The 19671-nt window shown below is 51.0% G+C and overlaps 1 protein-coding gene across 2 annotated transcripts in view; it reads left to right on the top strand.

Annotated features, from left to right (window-relative positions):
- SMAD3 (SMAD family member 3) overlaps window positions 1–18243 on the top strand; it is a 111329-nt gene extending 93086 nt beyond the window's left edge. For both annotated transcript variants that reach the window (XM_063089512.1, XM_063089511.1), the window contains 5 exons: window positions 681–731; window positions 10561–10773; window positions 12944–13081; window positions 15569–15713; window positions 18106–18243. In XM_063089512.1, the coding sequence (XP_062945582.1) occupies window positions 681–731; window positions 10561–10773; window positions 12944–13081; window positions 15569–15713; window positions 18106–18229 (671 nt within the window). In that variant the 3' untranslated portion in view covers window positions 18230–18243. The remainder of the gene's footprint in view (window positions 1–680; window positions 732–10560; window positions 10774–12943; window positions 13082–15568; window positions 15714–18105) is intronic.
- Window positions 18244–19671: the final 1428 nt, after the last annotated feature.

The raw sequence follows: 19671 nt of genomic DNA, 5'->3' as shown, positions 1-19671 counted from the left end.
AGGGACAGGCAGGATGTGGCTTGGTGGAAAGGCAGCCACTGGTTTTTTTTTTGAAGGCTGAGGCCATGTGGGTTTTTTTCTTTTTTCTGGGGGTGAAAGAAGAATTGGGTGGAATTGGGCTTTCTCCCCTGTGCACCATCATGTCCTGCATAAAATGTCAGTCTGGTTGCTAAGTTGCAGTATTTCTAAGGCAGGTCTGTGAGATTCCTGAAATTGGCATTTCTAGGTCCCTGAGCCATGGCAGCGGTGACTGGGAACAGTGACTGGTGAGGTCTGGGAGGCCTCAAGCCCTGCTCGCAAGGGAGGTCTAGCCTTCTGCTGCCTGGGTCTTTGAGCAGCCAGGGAGAGGAGCTTCCAGGGTGGGTGCTGAGAGCTAAAGGACAAAGATGTCATCTATCATAGTTGAGAACTCAGTAGCCCTGTGCGGGAGGTCCTGGTTAGGATCCTAAAACCATCGTGGAAGAGACCTCTGAGATCACCCACTCAGCCCATTCATTCTGCACGTGAAGAAGCTGGGGTCCAGGGAGGGAAATGCAGGCAATGGTGTGGGGTGGGCCTTCTGGGGCGTGGAGGCTCAGGCCAGGGTGGTCTTCCTGCAGTGTTGATATAAGTGTTCAGTAATTTGGCTTTCCAGGCCAAGAATATTTTATGAAGTCTCACAACTGTGTCTCACCTCACAGGTTCTCCAAATCTATCCCCAAATCCGATGTCCCCAGCGCACAACAACTTGGGTAAGTATCTCCTTGTTCACACAACCGGAAGCTCCTGTAGCTGCAGCCCTGGCTGGTGGCCGGTGGCCAGTGGTGTGGGGGAAGGCCTGAAGGTGAGGCTTTCCTCCTACCCCCACCATCAGCCCAGCTCAGCCCATCTGGTTTCTGGTTACGGTGATTCTGTGGTCACCACAGAATGGGGAAACCTAAGAACAGTGGTGGCAGGAAAGGCAACCATATGCCGGGTTTGTATTTCCCCTGGGTGGCAGTTAGACGTGAGTGAATGAAAATCTCCCAAACCTCATGCTCAGGAGACGAGGGTCTGTGGTCAGGCAAGCATATGTGTGTGGTTTGGTGCACAGCCACAGGCGTCCATGCCGACTCCAGCCCCCTGACTTTTATAGACTTGATTCAGATACACTTATTTGGATTTTATCTGAGTATTTCATCTCACAATTATGTAATTTTTATTAAAACCGTAACATAAAAGGAATTTGAAAAAAAGCAAATGTGCCAATAATCTCACCACCTTAGCACAGTGTCTTCGTTTTATCGTGGTCCTTCTGATGTTTGTGGATCAGGCATGTGTACTTGTGCCTTGCTGTTGAAATCATAGTGCCTATCTGTTTTTTTCTTCATTCTTTTTTCTCTTGGTCACTTGGTAAACACGTTTCCGTATTTAGATGCCTCGTTTATCATTCTGCATTATCTCATGATGTTTTGGAGTGGCTGGAACATTGTTTCCATGACATTCCTTAGTTGTTGGACTTCTGGGTCAGTTTTTCTAAGATTCGCTTTTCTAACCCAGGAGCGTCCTTCAGTTCTCCAGTGTGGGAGAGGCTTCGTGGGAGTCTTTGTGGAGAAAGGCTCAAAACAAATGAAATACCTATTTAGTTTTTATTGAGGGGAATTTTTAATATTCTGATCTGGTCATTTTAGACAATGTGAGTTTGGTTTTGTTTTGAGCTTTATTGCTGGGGCTTAATTTATAGCTGAGGGAGAGAAATAGTTAATGTCCAAGCTCGGTGAATCAGAGTGTGTTGGACCAGCTTCTGAGCCCATTTGTTTCCAGACCTTGACGGACAGCGTCAGATGAACAAATTTATCATTTGGACTATTGGGAGATGCTTGAAAACTCATTAAAACAGGCTGACATGTGGGCAGTGTGACATGTGACTTTGGGGGATCTGTTTTAACATCTTTATAAAATAAAATGACTGTGAGTGTTGAGCTTTGCAGAAGGAAGGTCGAATTCCTGATACGAAATGACTGAGTTATTAAAAACAAACTCCAAAGGCTAGAAGCTATGTTAACACTTGAGAAATTAAAGGCCATGACTGTAAACTTGACTCTGGGCCTTCAGCTTTCGAGACCGGTTGATTTAGATTTAATTTCTGAGCCATCTTACCCCACCATGGCCGTGGTAGCACTTTTAATCAACAGACTTTGGAGCAGGCACTTGCCTCGGGAACCGTAGAGGTAACAGTCCAGTTTGGAAGTGGCTGCTACTCAAGAGTTGTCCCAGGTGATAGTTTGCTGTGAATTCCGCTGTAGATTGTGTAGACAGGATGACAGGATGATTCGTGATCTTAGACCCTCAGCTGACACTGTACCCCCCACCTACTGCCCCCTTCCTCTGGCTGCTTATCTGGGAGCTGAGAATTCTTATGTTATTTTCTATAAAGGGAGGAACATCCCTGAGCCTGGCTGGCAGAGAGTGGGGCCACTTTGCACTGGTCTAGTTGCACCTCTGCTGGGAAGGTCTGAATCGGGGACGAGTCAGCCAGCGAGTCAGCGTTGGGATTCAAGATGAGACAGCAGCACTGCCAGGCCCGGCTTCCTGTCTGCTTGATGAGCCTGCACACCCCTTCACGCCCTCACAACCATTGGCTTTGTTCCCACCCAAAAGAGCATCATAGCTGGAAGGGGATGAAATGGCAGTGACAGAGATGGGGATGACAATGGCAAACATTTCTTGAGAGCTTACTATTTACTGTTATTCACAGTGTTTCATGCGTGTTAACTCAATCTTCATAACCACTTTATAAGGTAGACGTATCGTCATTTTTTCACAGATTAGGAAATGAAGGAACCGTCTGGTAAACTCGTTCATGCACAGCTAGTGAGTACAGACGCTGGCTTGGAACGCAGGCCTCCTTGATCCAGAGCACGTGCTCCCATTGCAGCACGACCCTGCCTTGCTGGACCACTTGGACCAGCTGCCCCCTTGCTCACACAGAAGAACAAGGCTCAAAAAGGGCATTTATTAATTTTTAGTTGGGGACAAAGGACAGGTTGTGGCCCCTGGGTGGGGACTGCTTGCTCGTCTTATTCATTCGGTGCCCAGGTACTTCCTGCCCAGTCACTGTGTGCCAGTCCAGGTGGGGATCCAAGGAGGAATCTCCCTGCAATCAAGGTGCTACAGCCTTGTCAGGATCAATAAAGCAGGGCTGTGTAAACCTCAAAACAAGGAGTAGGTGCAGATGATGCATTCTGAGGGTTCGGAGGGGGCAATGATGGTGTTCCAGTGGTGACATGCTTCTAGGCTGGACAGGTATCTCCTCTGTACTCATTCACTGTGTCAGCCTTTGCTGAGTTCCTAGTATGTACTGATGCTGGGGTCCAGAACTGGGAGATTGCCTAAGCATTCAAAGTCTGGGGGGTGGTGGCTGGAGGGGTCCATGTCACCTGTTATGCATTGTGCTAGGTGCCAAGAAAGTAAGCACAGAGGAGGGAGCAACTGTGTGTGCCAAGTAGGAAGGTGTGGATGGGGTGGGAAGACTTGGGAGAGGGTGCGTGAGCCATGTGCGAGTGGGCCCTTGAAGGCCGGGTGGGATACAGTAAAATAGAGGAGGGGAGGGAAGGACATTGCACATGGAAGGACAGGGTGTACTCAAAGGACAGCTGGTATTGTGGTTGGGCGTGATGGGAGGGACAAGGAAGATGGGGCTGGAAGGGCTGGCAGGACACTGAGAAAGAGCCCTGAATGCTGTGCTTAGCCCCTCTTGCCTACCAGGTAAAGTTGTTGGTGGGTTTTGAGTGGTAGCGGTGGGGCGGGTATCTGATGACAGCTTTACAAAGATTAATCCTGCCACTGTGTGGAATCTAAGTTCCAGAGGAAATTACTGGAGGCAAACAAAACATCCCACAAAATCCCACTTAGACAGCTGTTGCTGGAAAGGAGGCTGGGATGAAGGCTTGAGAGAAGTGGCAGCAGGGATGGGTGAGAGCATTTGAGAGATGGCCATGGGCCTGAATGAGCGGGACTAAGTGACCAGCTCTAACTGGATGATGGTAAGGCCTGTTACCCAAGGCAGGATACCCAGGAGGTGCAATGGGTTTGGGGTGGAAGATGGTGGTGAGTTGCTCGTGCTTAACTACGTCCAGGAAGCAGCTGGAAAGTCAGGAAAGAGGGCAGGCTGGAGGTGCAAATTTGGAAACCCTCAGCATATGTGACAGCCTTTCTCATAGTGGGGGCAGAGAGGGGCGCTCTGTGATTGAGTGAGTTTGGAAAGCCTGTACTGGAGACCCCAAGTTACCCCTGCAGGAAGGAGGCCTAGTTGTCCAGCATTCCTCCCATGAACTGACCACTGTTTAGGCACTTCTCTCCTGTTACCCCACTGACCACCCCATAGGCCTCACTTTGGAAACATGGACAAAGGTTCGGTCAAGGTTGTGACAGTAATGAGTTCAATGGAGAGGGAGGCTCAGCTCAAGAAGGAAAGAGCCACTCATGGGGGCTCCCTTGGGAAAGGAGGAGGTTGGGGAAGAGATTGAAGTCAGGTAGATGACAGGGCCACAGTAGCCAGAGGGGAGGTGGCCCCTAAAGGACGGTGGCAGTGGGCAGGTTTCCACAGAGATGCAAAGTGAGATGGAAGAAGAGGCCTTGAGTTTGACATCAGCAGTTCAAGGGCAGCCTTTGGAGAACAGTTGGTGGAGGCTGACATCAGTTTGCAGAGGGTCGAATGGCAAGTACAAGGTGGGGAGGTGGAGGCAGCAAGCAACGGCAGCCTTTGCATTTCTTCATGGCCACTGTGTCCCCAACCGGAACATGGAGACAGGACCCCAGCAAGCTCTTCCTGCAAAAAGATGGGGCCATCTCGGGCATCAGATTATTTCTTTTAAAGGCATTATTATGAAATTATTATACAAAAAGGAATAACATGTAGGACATCTGGTTTCTTCTTTCATTTCTGCCCCACTCCAGGCATTAGCCCAGGGCTCAGGTCTGGGGAAGGCTGCGTCCCCTGCCACAGGAAAGCCACTTATGGTAAGTGGAGGAGTCCCAGAGGCATGATTGAGACCCAGCTCAGCATCGTGCCCAAGGCAGGCTCTCGGAGGGCCCCAGGGCCTTTATTTTGCAGGGAAGGGGATATGAGCAGGTGATGTTCCTGTTATTATACATCATCCTGGGTGACTCACCTGGAATTTCCTAAGCATTTAAGTCATAAGCATTGGGGCAAATGGAGGGGAAGAAGGAGGCAGGTGGAGAGAGAGGAAAAAGGTAACAAGCTAGATCCTGCCGGATGAGTAAGTTGTTCCCTGCTTTAAAGTGAGACATTTAGGGAGGGGCCTTGACTGAGGAAATAAGGTACCAGAGAGGGCCCTGGGGCAGCGGTTGAACTGGAGTTCAAGGAAGATGGTTTCCCAGAATGCCTGGGGCAGAATGTACCTTCCTGTCCTGCCCGGAGAGACAGGCAGGGGTGGCAGGGCAGCTGCAAGACCTCCAGCCCTGGAGCGAGGACAGGGTCCAGGTTGCAGGCCTGACCTGGTTCCAGGTGTCTTCCTGCTGCTGCACAAGGCTCTTCTCTAAGTAAGGCCTTACCCTTCTGCTCTGATCTTCCATAGCTTGTGAAATCACAGGCAGGCCACATAATGATGAGAAGTCGGCTGCTGGCTGTACCCTCACTCCTCTGGGGAGCGAACATTGCGAACTTACCACTGTCCTTGTTTGCAGTGAGCTGGTTGTAGGCTAAAAGAGCGTGGGGTTCTTCCTTCGACTTGGTTTGTTGCTTTAATCCTCAGAGAAATAGGTTGGAATTAGTGCCCCAGATGCTGGGGACACAGCTGGCCTGGGCCTGCAGAGAACTAACCCTCTAGTGCAGGAGACAGGTACACAGGTGGCTGGGACACAGGAGGCAGATTCTGCATGGAGCAGGTGAGGAAATGTTTGATGGCTGCCTGAGCTGGGGCTTAAAGACGGAGTCCGTGCAGATGAATGGGGAAGGGTGGTCCAGGTAGAGGGAACAGCAAGGACACGGCAGCGTGAACAGACATGGGAGTTGGAGTGTGGCATCTCCCAGATTTAGGTAGAGCTGCCTCCCACAGGTGAGGAGGGCCCAGACAAAGCCAATCCATTTATGTTTTGACCTGCCTTGCAGTGTCGGTGCTCCTGGCCTTTGCCCGTTCTTCACTTTCAATTTATGGTAGAAAGTTAATTTCCCCCCTCTTTCCTCCCCACCTTTTCCTTTACCGGATTTGAATCTCTTGCACATGTTTTTAATAGGTATCCCTTAATCCAAGTGTTGCCTTCTGGGTTTTATTCTGTTTTCTTTTCCTTAAACAAAACAGAAAGTCTATGCCAGCTTGGAACAGGGCTCAAAACTGAAGCCAGGCAATTCGTTAGGCTGGCAGGGGACCAGCCATGAATTAAGTGCCCCATGCCACTCGAGAAGTCTGGCCGACACCACGCTGCTGGGGGCAGGGGGCCCGGAATGGCTGGAGCTGGAGATTCTTGCGTCTCCAACACCTCTGCTCCAGGAAGAGAGATTAGCACAGACTCAGAAGTCTGGCTGGGAGCAGGGCTATATGAAGGGAAGGCCTTGGGCACGTGCCATTATCTACCACTCCAGGTGTGCAGAGTCTGTGGCCTGAGACACGAAGCCGTTCTCCATTGCTGCCTGTCACCTTACGCCCTGTGTAGTCATCCTCCCAGAGGAGCCTTTGAATGGCATGTCTCCAGGTCCTTTTCAAGAAACAGACATATAGCAAACTACTTCTGCGTTTGTTGTTAAGCTCTTGAAACCGGGACTGGCTTGCTTGCTTGATTGATTGGACTGTTGAGGGGATTGCCACCTCTCCCTGAGAGATTTCTTTTAAGATTTAGTGCCAGGACAAGCTTTGTTTCTCCTATGGAACTAGTAAGCGTTGTCCATCCACCAACCAGAGCCATGTAGCATATGATGTTCTCTTTTTGCCATGTCTGCTAGGAAGCTCAGAGCCAAACTGGATTTTTTTTAATAGCTACGTAACCTTTTTATCCTATTTAAAGTCTTCACCTTTCCAGGGCCCTGACTTTTTGTTTCTCTTGAACTAAATATGGTGTGGATAAGTCCTTTGGTGGAAAAGAAATAAGTTATGCATATGTACAGTTAAAAAAAAAATGCCATAGAAAGCAGAAACCAGACGTGGTGGCTGTACTTTTTGGTCTGCAGCTCCTGTCACTGAAGTGCCTTGAGGAAGCAGCTGAGGGGTGATGGGAGGGAGGGGGGTGGAAGGCAGGGAAAGTCAGGGCTGGCTTTAACTTTGCAGAGAATAGAAAGTGTATGGCTGGGGGTGCTGCTGCAGCTCTGTCCTGCTTCTGAATGTAGGGCAGCTCATCCAAACAGCACTCTCTGCAATGACAGCTGTCAAACTTTGCCACTGACCTGATTATACTGCTCCCCAAACTGGCATCTTCCTAATGATGTGTCAGGCTCCTCTGTCTAGTGTTTTCCATAACACTGTCCAGCATGTGTCTGCAAGTCGCAGGAGTGTTTGGATAAGGGCTCAGATCTGCTTGGGAGGGCCTCTTAGACTAGGACCCCAAGCCCTTTTCTGATTCTGAGACTCCTTGAAGCCTGCACTTCCCCAGAGCATGGTTCCAGAACTGTATTCTGCAATGGGTGGCCTGCCAGCTTTTCTTGTTTTGACTGGTGATCTGTGTCAATGTTCCTGGGAGCCTAACTCTCTCCCTCCTGCCTGGACTAAGTTCAGGGAATGCTGGACAGGGCTTTATGATTTGGGGGTGAGGACTCTGTCCTGTTCTACACATTGTCAAGTAAGCCGGGGCTAGCCTAGTTCAGCCAAAGCTGCTTCCTCAGGCTGACCCATGCCAGAAGTACAGTGACCTAAATGGGCTACTTTACATGTCTTCTAGTATACTGAAGTCATTGTACAGGCTAGGAAACTGAGGCCAGAGAAGGAGGTCATGTCCCCAAGGTCACACAGCAAGGTCAGTAGAGCCTTCACCTGGGCACTGGTGGCCAGCAGCCCTGATATGTCACTTGACCACTTTGAATGCTCGGATTGCACTTGAATGTCTTGGTTTGGGTTTTTTCTTTACTTTTCTTTTCTTTTTTTTTTTTTTTTTTCAGTTTCCGAAGCGACATAGCTTACATTTTAGTGACCACATTGTTTAGAATATAGCTTATCTCACTGGAATGTTGAAACGTCGAGCAAAGCCAGAGCCGGACATGGCTGACGTGGCTCAGGGCACGGGCCACAGCTGCTCCTGCTCTGCCCCGCCACTCCTCCCTTCCCCATTAGGAAGCTTAGATCCCCTACCTTCATCTCTGTCTTCCCCCTCCCCCCCCCCAGGAAGAGAGGAAAGGAGCAAGGGTGCTTTGCCACCCTTGAGATGGAGGTCGAGAGAGGATGTTCTCAAGTTCATGTAATCAAGGCTAATATGATTGTTGTTAACACCACATATGGAGTATTTGATGTGTGCCCTGCACTTTGCATGAGTTATCTCAGTCCATCCACAAACAGCACTGGTGGCAGAGAGGACTGGGGGCTCGGGTGGCTGCAGGTGGGCGGTTTGGAGCATGAATCTCAGAGAGTTGAGCTGGTTTGCTTACAGGTGTACAGCTCATCTGTGCCTGAGCCACGGGTGGCCTCCAGTCCGCCTGGCTTTCCATGACCTGGGTAAAGATCCCGGGCCATAGTATCCAACTGGGGGCAATTTTGCCCCTTTAGAAGACATGTGGCAGTGTTGGGGACATTTCTTATTGTCACAGTTTGGTGGGTGATGTGAATGGTTTACTACTGGCATCTAGTGGGTAGAGGCCAGGGCTGTTGCTAAATATCCTGTGATGTATGGAACCTCTCCTGCTCCCAACAAAGTAATTACCTGGCCCCAAATGTCAGTAGTGCCAAGGTTGAGAACCTAATTCAGGGGGTCCTATCCCTCAGCTGATGCTTCCTGGGTGTGTGTTGCGTGCAGGGAACATCACTGTGTGCATCTCCTGCATGTGTGGTAGCGTTCTTCACCCTTAGCAGGGATCGTGCGCCAAGACCCCAGAAGGAGATCAGGTCCAGTCTGTCCTTCAGAGGCACCAAGGCCCCTCCCTGTAGCAGAATGGCTTCTGATTTTTCTCTCTTGGCCTTTATACACGTCCGAGGGGCATGTGAGCAGGGTGACAGTGAGCGGGGTTCTCGGCCAGTGCTGCCTTAGGCACAGCGAGCCTTTCCTGCCCCTCTCCTGTCAGGCCACACACTAAGGGCTAAAGTGAGGTGGGAGAGACGTCAGCTGGGCCCTGGGACCTCGTGGTGCAGTCGGACAGGCAGGATGCCCACAGACACCAGCTTGCACAAAGATGCACACTAAGCTTCCAGTATATTTAAGAGAGAGCCAGAGAGAGTGACCTGGGCTGAGGGGGTGAGATGGAGGAGTGGGAATGAGCAGGGGACCCCTGATTCTTCAGCACGTGCATGGGATTCAGGTAGGCAGCCAGCAAGGTGTGGTGGGCTTGGCCATCCTGGTCAGGGGTCAGCACAGCACAGAGAAATGGCTGGATGGGGGTGCTGGGCAGTCCTGGTCAGGAGACCATGGCATGGATAAGGAATTCCGAGGGCCTGGCGGAGGGGCCTGGAGGGTGGAGCCGCTGCAGCCAGGGATGCCGGAGGCGTGCGGGTGGGGCGGGGGCCTGGCGGCTGTGCAGCTGGCGTGGCTGGAGGTGCGAGGAGAGCGAGGGAGTGCTAGGAAATGGAAGTGGAAAGCTGGGATCGCGTGAGAGGAAACCTCTATTTCAGTGGTTCCCAACTCTTGAGAAAGAGAACCAGCTCCTCACAAGGTGGCAGTTTTGCTTTGAGGAGCCCCTGATTGAGACTGTACAGATTGACAACTAGACAAATTCATACTTTCTTTTAGGTGAGTTTGTGTCTTAGCCACCCAACAGCCGGCATCTAGACAAGTTTAGAAAATAGTTTCTGTGATAAGAGAGACGGCCCGGGGCTCAGTCTACAGACAATGCCTGGCGCGTGTGGTTCTCAGACCCCAGGCTCCATTTGGAACCCACTGGGCTGCTGCAGCCTTTCATTTTAGGCCTAGAAACTGCTGTTCAACAGGCTACAAGTTTGCCCAAGGCCATGCAGAGCCAAAAACTGGAAGCCTTTTGAGGACAGAGATTAGTCTGGGTTACTTTGGGGACCTTGGAAGGGAGGCTGGGAGGGGGCCGTGTAAGTGAGAGCGTACCAGGTCTGTGCACCAGGTCTGTGCACCAGGTTTGCCCAGGTGCTGGTTGGTGGCTGGTCTTCTTCAGATTTGGCCCAGCCCATTCTTGAAGACTGCTTCAATCCACGTCCAGGCCAGGCTCGGGGAGGAGAGCCTGTACGAGCTAAAGCTAAGTGAAATCAATGGCTCTTTACACACATAGAGTTCAAGGCCGATGGAATGCTCCTGCACATATGAGTCTCTTGTTGTGTTGGATCCTACAAGTTTTATACTCTACAATAAAAGGCACGGGGGCAAAAGATTATTAATACCCTCTGAGAGGTGGGAAACAGTCTTCCAAGCAACCACGGGACCCCATCGAGGGAGCATGGGGCCTGGGATGACCTGCTGACCCAGTTGCCCACGCTGTCTCCACAGACCTGCAGCCAGTCACCTACTGTGAGCCGGCCTTCTGGTGCTCCATCTCCTACTACGAGCTGAACCAGCGTGTTGGGGAGACATTCCACGCCTCGCAGCCGTCCATGACGGTGGACGGCTTTACCGACCCCTCCAACTCGGAGCGCTTCTGCCTAGGGCTGCTCTCCAATGTCAACAGGAACGCAGCGGTGGAGCTCACACGGAGGCACATCGGTAACCAGGCAGTCGCACTCCCCACCTCTCCTCCTACCTCAGGCCCCTGCATGAGCAGCCTCTGCCCTGTACCCCACCCCCATCCTCACTCCTACCTCCAGCTGCGCTGTGCCCCCTGCTGGGGTTGGGGAGGGGACTCACTCCCCCCTTGTGGGCCCCCAAATTCTGTATTGCCTCATTTAGGGGCCAGGCGGGGAGAGCTCAGGTTGCTTGGTCATTCCCACTCAAAGATATAAATAATCTGTGAAAATCTGGAAGCCACAGAGGAACATACTTCACTTAAGAGGTCAAGAAAGGGAAGTCTATGAGAAAGGCAACATATGGAATTGTTTTAATAAAAATACCCTTGAAGTACAGGTAAGTTGATAAGTAGGCAGTCATCCTTGGAAGAGTGATCTTTTGTTAATTTCATATTTGATTATTCTAGACAACTTAAAAAAGGTAGAGACAAGAATTGCCCACTGCCCAGATACCACTACTCTTAACAGTCCGTCTTCTAACACCCAGAACATAAGGAAAAGATCACTTTGTTAGTTTAGGGGAAGATGACACTGTGCTGTGTATCACTTGGTTGGCTCATGAAGTTATTGTGCTAAGGATGTTTGTAATTTTACGATCCAGAATCACAGACTGTCAGCACTTAGAAGGGCCACAGAGATAGCGAAGTGGGATATTCTCAGACATTGTCCTGCAGCCTGGAGCCCCAAGGGTGGCTGAGGGGCCCCGGAGGCAAACTCAGGAGCTGGCAGGGCAGCAGAGGGGGAGCTGGCTCCAGTTCAAGTGGGGGTGGACTCACAGATGATGTCATTTGGAGAGAGGATTCTGTAGTTCAGAGAAGATAAGTTTGGAGCCACGGCTAGGGCCCTGTGCTCATTTTCCAGGGAATAACCTGATGCCTGGGAGTGGGGGTGGGGAACAGCTCTGCAGAGCCACATAGTCAGTTAATGACAAGCAGCCCCCAATGTCAAACCCCTGCCCTTCCCAGACAGTTACTTGTTTGTTTGTTTGTTTTGTTGTTGTTGTTGTTGTTTTACTTTTAAAAAGATACTAATTCTGGGTAGAATTCACAGATGTTTACTTATTATACTTTTCTGTATTTTAAAAATAATTTTTAAAAAAATTACCAAAACAAAACAAACTTTTTTGGTCTGAGTCTTCCATCCGCACCTCTTCTCCTGCTCTTGGCCGACGTGACACAGATGTCCCTCCTGTGACTCCAGGCCTCCAGCACCCGGCACATCTACATGATACCACACCCTGTAGGACTGAGACAAGAAGAGAGCAGTGGGGGGATGGGACAGTAGTGGGGATGGTAGGTAGGTCAGGGGATGTCAGGTGGCACATAGATCAGTCACCTGGTTTCCATCCCACTCGGTGCTGGGCCTGTAAAATCTGGCTCCATTTTCCGGCCCTCTTCCCCAGGAGTAGAACACATACTTTCACATGCAGGAGAATGTCCCCTGGCTGAGCTGAGAGGTCACTGTCAGAGTGTTTATGTAACTGTTTGAATTGCAGAGCCAATTTAAAAATAATTTCTGTCCATCTGGAGTAGATTTAAGAGATGAAAGAAAAGTAAATGATATAAACCTATGGAATGTTTTAGAAAAATGCACTGAGGAGAGAAAGGTCGGAGGTAGCACTGAGCTATCCCTGCAGTGAAGGGTTCCTGGGGCGTCTGCTCTCTTAGAAGGAGCCGGGCAGGTTTACTGAGCAAACCTGACTCTTGGAGTGGGAAGGGGCCAGTGGTGGCTGTAGCAGCAGCAGCAGCAGCTGGCACTTATCAGGCACTTCCGTGTGTCTCACAGTAACCCCATGAGGTAGGTGTTACTATTACCCACACTCTAGAAACAAAGCAGCTCAGGGTCACAGGCTGAGTAACTTGACTGAGGCCCATGGCTGGTCAGTGGCAGAGGCTGTCATTGAGACCTTACCTCATGCTCTTTTCTCCTGTCATCTGCCTCCCTCGGCTTTAGGAACCCACTGTTGCCCAGGATTTCCCCTACCTGGGTTTTATCCTGGGGCTCTGGTCCTGTTTGCCTGGGGAAGCTGGCAGAGAACCAGCCATTGGAGCACCTGCTGCAGCTCTGCCTCCTTTGCTAGCCTCAGCTGGCCCCAGGGCCCCTGTGTGTGGGCAAAGGCGCCCTGGTCCAGTCTCACCTAATCTCTCTAGGGAGAGGTGTGCGGCTCTACTACATCGGAGGGGAGGTCTTCGCAGAGTGCCTCAGCGACAGCGCTATTTTTGTCCAGTCTCCCAACTGTAACCAGCGCTATGGCTGGCACCCAGCCACCGTCTGCAAGATCCCACCAGGTAAGCCACCCACACACCCACCCCTGCCCTGAGGTCCTCTCCCAAGGTGCATGCCTGGGACACTGGAGAGAGTCCACCTCGCTTACCTTTTCTCCTCACTGGTGTTTGCATTGTCAATGTGGAGGTGATTCCACTGGGTTTTCCCTCTGCCCAGCTATCTTACTGTGCTTTCCCTGAATCTCCAGGGAGCAGACGCAGCATCTACTAGATCTGCCTTTAACCCGTGGGTGCCTGCCCATTGCCCTCTGTGCATAGGTGCTCAGGCAGTGTGGTTTCCTTCCTTCACTCATTCATTCCACAAGCATGCATAGCATGTGGGGTACCATGCCAGGTGCTGGAGTGGGTGGGGCCTTGCTGCTGTCCCCACAGACCTTACAGACCTATGGGATGTATAAGACAAAGACGCGAGGGAGTTTAATACAAGGGAGGGGTGCTAAGCATCAGGCAAGCAGCACAGATAGGGAGAAAGCACATTGAACTATCAAGATGGATCCGGGAAGGCTTCATGGAGGAGAAAGCATTCAGGCCTTGAAGGATGGAGAGATTTAGGCTCAGGAAGATGGTGGGGTGGAGCCCGTGAGGGCCTTCTAGGCAGAGGGAACAGTACGGGCAAAGGCCGAGAGGTAATGGGGTCAGGGCAGGTATGGGCGGCACTCTGGCTGGAGAAGGGGCCAAGTAAAAGACAATCAGGGGAGACGTTTAAAGAATGATGGGACCAGGCCATGGAAAGACATGAGAACATGTTTATTCTGGGGAACTCATGAGTGTTTTCTGAGTGGGACTGATGAATCCCACCTGTACCCCAAGAAGATGTGGCAGGCTGTACCCCAGAGGGTGGTTTGGACAGGGCCAGGCCTGGACAGCCAGGTCAGGCAGGTGGCTGATCCTATCAAGGCCTCTTCAGGCAGAAAGCCCCGGCCAAAGCCCACTTCTCACATGGCATGCAGCCCGTGGAATGTCGTCTGTGACTGGCTGGTAGACCATGTGGCCTGGGTCAGGCCGTTGCCTGTGGCACGTGTGCGGTGTGTCCTTTCCTGCCCTCTTAGTAGCAGATGATAGTGGAGTGGTGGGCCATGTGCAGGGTAAACGGAAGAATGCAGAAAGTCAAATTACAGTGCTTCATGTTTTCCAGAGCATTTTGTGGCTGCGTCTGCAGAGTACATTTATATCTTTGATCTCATTTAGTCCTCTCCAGTTTTTCTGGCTCTACAAATAAGCAGATATGTTGAGGAGACAAGTTCAGAGAGGTTAAACCACCTGCCCAAGGACACAGCTAGTAAGTGGTCAAGCCAGGATGGAGCCTAGCGCTGATGGGCTGACTCTGAAGTCTAGTGCTCTTCTGCTTGGCTCTGCTGGGGGCCGGCACCCAGTCTTCTGCCCTGCTCCACCACACTTTCCCTTGGAGAAAATGAGGCTCAGTTGCCTTCTTGGCATTCTGCCCACTGCCTTCCCCAGCCCACCCCCATCTTTTTGGTGAGGGCTGAGTTGGCTCCGGTATCATTTGTCAGCTCACAAAGTGTCAGAGCTGGGAGGACTTCTGAGGCCAGCCCCTCATTTTACAGAGGAGACACAGGGTCACACAGAGAATATGACCAGCCCAGAGTCACACAACAAGATTAGGAGCTCTGTGTTGGGCCACTCATAAGTGTCACCTCAGCTCACCTTTTGGTTATTTCCGGCATGTGCTTTTGTCTTTATTTTTCTGCTTGACACATTCCTGGCACTCAGGCAGTAGAACTTCAAACAAGAAGTTTATTTTAAACTTTATTTGTGCCTGTCTCTAGTTTTACTGTCTGGAGAATTAGACACACACCTTCACTTTGCTGTGAATGTCGCCTCGACCCAGCCTTGTGCCCAGAGGCCAAAACGTGGCCCAGATCTCTCATTCCCTCCTGGCCCGAGCATGAGGCAGATTCGTCAGAGGAGCCTGGGTGGAAGGTGCAGGGGCGCTCTGCCGAGCTTCCTGGTGGAATGGCAGGCCCAGAAGCCTTGCAGCCAGCCTGTCTCTGCCAGCACTCCCTGCTGTCCCACAGCCAGAGTGCCTGTGCCCAGGTGGGCAGCCAGACTCCAAACACTGCATGGGCATCCTGGCTCAGTCCCTTCTCTCTGGTCCCTGGAGTCCTGCTTTGGCCCCTCTTCCCAGGGTAGGGCCACCTTTCCAAACTACCTCCCTCATTCTCAGTAGCCTGATTTGTAGTCTTCCTTCTCAGCACGCCTGCAGATCTAGGAGTTGGAGCTTCCGGGCCAGCCTTTCATTTCCCCTCTCACATTGTCGGCTGCATCTCTCCAGTGAGGGTGATGAATTAAAGGGTGGGGACCGAGTGGGCCCATCCCTCGCACAATGCTGAGCATGGAGTATGTGGCTATTGCACCAAACGGTCGTGTGCCCCTTGCACCAGCTGATGCAGGGATTGCTCTAGCCAGGAGGGGAGCCACAGATGTCACATGCTCCCGTCCCCACAAGCATAGTTGCTGTTTCATTGACAGGGTGCAACCTGAAGATCTTCAACAACCAGGAGTTTGCTGCCCTCCTGGCTCAGTCTGTCAACCAGGGCTTTGAAGCTGTCTACCAGTTGACCCGAATGTGCACCATCCGCATGAGCTTCGTGAAAGGCTGGGGAGCGGAATACAGGTCGGTTGTGGGTGCTGCCGGTCCAGGGGACTGAGGACAGCAGAGCTGAGCTGGGCCAGGCCTCATGCCTGAGAGCAGTGAGAGGCTGCGGGCTGGCAGGCGGAGGGGCCGAGTCAGCCCTGGTGATGAGCAGAACAGCGTTCCCTCGTGCTTGAGTTTCTCAAGCGCTGTAAACACACACGCCCGTTTCAGGCTCACCACAGCCCTAGGTGGGGACGTTGGCATCGTCCACTGTTGTACAGATGAGGAAACTAAGGCCTAGGGAGGGACAGTGACTTCTTAAAGTGACTTCATTCATAGAAAAGCTGAGCCTAGAACTGTGCCCTCTTGGCTCCTTCTTCATTCTTCATTCTGGGCAGATGGTTCCAGAATGACCCACGCTAGTAAGTTAGGTCTTTACCTCATCGTTCCTGACTCGGGCTCTGGTGACCCTGAGGATCCAGGATATTAAAACTGAGAATCAGGGAAGGGAGTAGGAGGTTGGGGTAGTCATAAAGAGACAAAGTTTCCTTGCTCAGAGAAGAAGTGATTTTTTTTAGAATTCCAGGTGTTGGGTTAACATGGCACTGATACTACTGCCTGGTCTCCTGGTTGAATCTCTCATACCATTGTGGTTTGGGATCAGAGAATCCAGTCCCTTTTCGTTCCCCACATGGGCAGGAGTTTCCCAAGAGGCAGGGCTCTGCACCCCTCCCTCCGCCCCACACCCCGCCGTGAGCCAGCGCCTCGCAAGCTCCTCTCCCCTTCTCTGCGCTTTTCCAGATGTTTGGAATCCATTTTGTTTTGCAGTCATTCTGAACTCAGGCCAAACCCATTTCAGGATTGGCTCTGGGCCACCATTTATAATGAAATCCAGATGAGCATGACTTATGGAAAGTCAGATTCTCGTTAGAGGGTTTCGGTCTGTAAAACTCTCCTCTCCCATTGACCGTATTTTCTGCTCTTCTGTGTCAACGTAGCACCTTGGTCTCTGTGGTCCTTCTGAAATCTGGGAGTGACCAACTGAGCAATCAAAGTGGTCACACCTCAGAACTTACTATCATGTTGTGATGGCCAAAGACGTTAAACCAGGTCCAGTGGTCCAGCCAGAAAAACATCTTAGCCAACCTTTGAGCCTTGGCTTAGATCATTTCAGGAACAAGAGTGAAAGATTAGAAAATTAACATTTTTTTTAGTGGGGAAGGGAAATATTTAAAGATAGACCCCAGGAGCAGAGGGAAGTCCATTTGCTCTTTTCACTCCCAGATTGTCATCCAGAGTGCCATACTTGGGCACCCTTGACAGGGCAGACACCCCAGGGCTGAGTCAGGGACCACTTTGGAGTGTCTTGCCCACTTAGGGCAAGTGTAGGCCAAGTGGGGAGGGCAGCACCTTCAGGACAGCGGCACCGTGGCCCTATAGCTCTGAGTGCCTGCCGGGAAGTGGCTCCTTGGCAGTGGAAGCCTTCCCTGGGGGCACTGTCTCACTGTGCAGGACGTACCGCCAGTACAGCCAGCACAGTCCTGTGCAGCCCACCGCATCACCGCCTCCTGGCAGCAAGGCACGGCAGCCTAACAGTGGGTGCGGCCCTTTCCCAGAATGGTCTTGCCCTTCTCCTGCCTCTTGGGCCAAGGAGAGTAAAGTTTCAGCCCTTCCGTCTGTGAGGTGGCCAACAGCAGGGCCCAGGGCCCAGGTCTCTCACCTCCAGCTGGCACCAGTGCCTCCAGCCTCAGCAGATAGCCTTTGCTCCATGGAGGCCTTTGGGAGCTTGCCCGCGAGCTGCGTCATCAACCAGCCTGAATTTAGACAAAGTGCTTTGGGGAAAAGAAACGTGTGGTGTGCCTTGGTTTTTTCCAGTAATTGTTCCATGGCTCACTCTGCTCATAAGATTTTCCAAAATAAGGCCGTAGATAGGAATTATATCAGCACATTGGGAGCCAAAGGCATGTGGACTCTGTCGGCGCTTTATTAAAAAACACCCCTCAATCAGACAGACACACGTCATCGCAGCCTGCTGCGGCTGGGCCCTGGTCTGGAGGTGGGGGAGCTACAGGTGCCCATTTGGTATAGATGGGAGCCAGGGAGACCTTTGCCTGGCTGGAGGTCCTCTGCAGTGGGGGCGTCTGGGGTACCTTGGAACTGACCTTACATGTTTAACTCTGTAAGACCCATCTCCTCCCCCTCAAGAGAACCTGATTTACTCAAAGTCCTCCCCTGGTTAGAAGAATTTTGCCTGATATTTTCAGCAAGTTATTGGCACCTCCTTTAGGGGAATGTCTGACAAGATAGGATGTATCTCTGGCTTTTAGAAGAAGACTGTCACCAAATCAGAAAGAGGTGTTCTGACTTGTATGTGTGTCCCTCTGGACATTTTTTAAGTCCCCCACTCCACCCCTTTCCCTGTTTCTTGCAGGAGACAGACAGTGACCAGCACTCCCTGCTGGATCGAGCTGCACCTGAATGGGCCTTTACAGTGGCTTGACAAGGTCCTCACCCAGATGGGCTCCCCAAGCATCCGCTGTTCCAGTGTGTCTTAGAGACATTGGGTGTGAAGGGGGAGGGTGGGGAGGGTGGGCCTGGGGAAAGTGGCCATGGAGGAGGCGGAGAAAATTGGAACTCTACTCGACCCATTGTCAAAGAAGAAGAAATTTTTCTCCCTCAACTGAAGTGGCACCAACCTGTTTTCCAAAACATAAAAGCAAACCCAGAGATGGATTTTACGAACAGATGTGTCTGCTGAACACATTTACCCTTAAGCCCCAGTTTGAAGGGCAAGAAATGGCTTCTGCTCTGGTGGCTTGAGTGAACAGGTAGAATTTCACCACCTGCCCCCTCCCCCAGCCTCTTTTTAAAAATGATAGCGATCTGGGATGTCACAGTCCCACAGAAAATGCCCCTCTGTCCAGGACTGGAGTGTGGAATTCATCTTGGAAAGATGTTCTAGGTAGGGAAAAGCCTGCTGAGCCATGAGCAGACCTCATGCCCAGCTCTCCAGCGCTTTGGACAAACACCTCAACTGAGCATTCCCAACCAAGCCCTATGTTCTGCAGATCCTGCACCTTGTGAGCTGGATTGCCTTGGGGTGGGGAGGGGTCTTGTTTCTCTCCCCTCCCAGAATATGCTGAGTGGTGTGAGTGTGTTCAGCAGAACGTGCTCAGGGGACAATGGGAAAAGTTGGTGAGAACCACCTCTTTAAAAACTCTCCTAAATTTGTCCTTTCTCACTTGGAAAAGTTGGAAGGACCTGCCGAGGCTCAGTGTGTATGCAATGTATAGTTTCTATTATCACATTAATCTCAAAGAGATTTGAATGACATTAAGGGTTCACATGAAGCAAGAGGCAGTTGTGTGGTGTTTGGGCTAAGGCAGCACTACACTGAGTGCATCTCCAGTCATCTGTGAAAGCTCACCATGTTCTGATGCGTACAGCTATATTGGTTTATGTAGTCAGTTGCATTAATTAAATCAACTTTATCATATGCTCCTTTAAATGTTTGTTTTATATTTTTTTAAAAAATCATGGGTTGGTGCATTGACTGGGAAACCAGAGTGGAACCCAGCAACTACTACTCTCCCTTCTCTCTCCCAAGGTGAAGCTTTCCCAGGTTTTGTTGAGACACTTGCCAGCACTTTTGGAAGCTGAAATTTACAGAAGCAAATTCACCAGAAGGGAAAAATTTCAGGCCAACATAGGCAAATGAAAAGGGCTGTTAAAATTTTTTTACACCTTTGAAAATTGCATGCTTGATGCAGAGAGATCTGTCATCTTACCCTCTGGGACATAAGATTATCTAGCTCATGGTAGAGGATCATCAGTGACAACTCTAGCAGTTATATTGTGTATTAAAAGTACTATTCCCAGTGGCAATTAGGGAGAAGACTAGTATACATTATTTCAACTGGAAAAAAGAAACAAAACCCTCTTCTTTTACTGGCCTTTTCCAGAATACAGCAGACAGAATTGCCACCTGCAGTTTGGT

Source organism: Cynocephalus volans, chromosome 3 (genome assembly GCF_027409185.1).
Source record: "Cynocephalus volans isolate mCynVol1 chromosome 3, mCynVol1.pri, whole genome shotgun sequence".
Lineage (NCBI taxonomy): Eukaryota > Metazoa > Chordata > Mammalia > Dermoptera > Cynocephalidae > Cynocephalus > Cynocephalus volans.
Note: the sequence above shows the minus strand (reverse complement) of the source record. Positions and strands in the feature narration are given on the sequence as shown.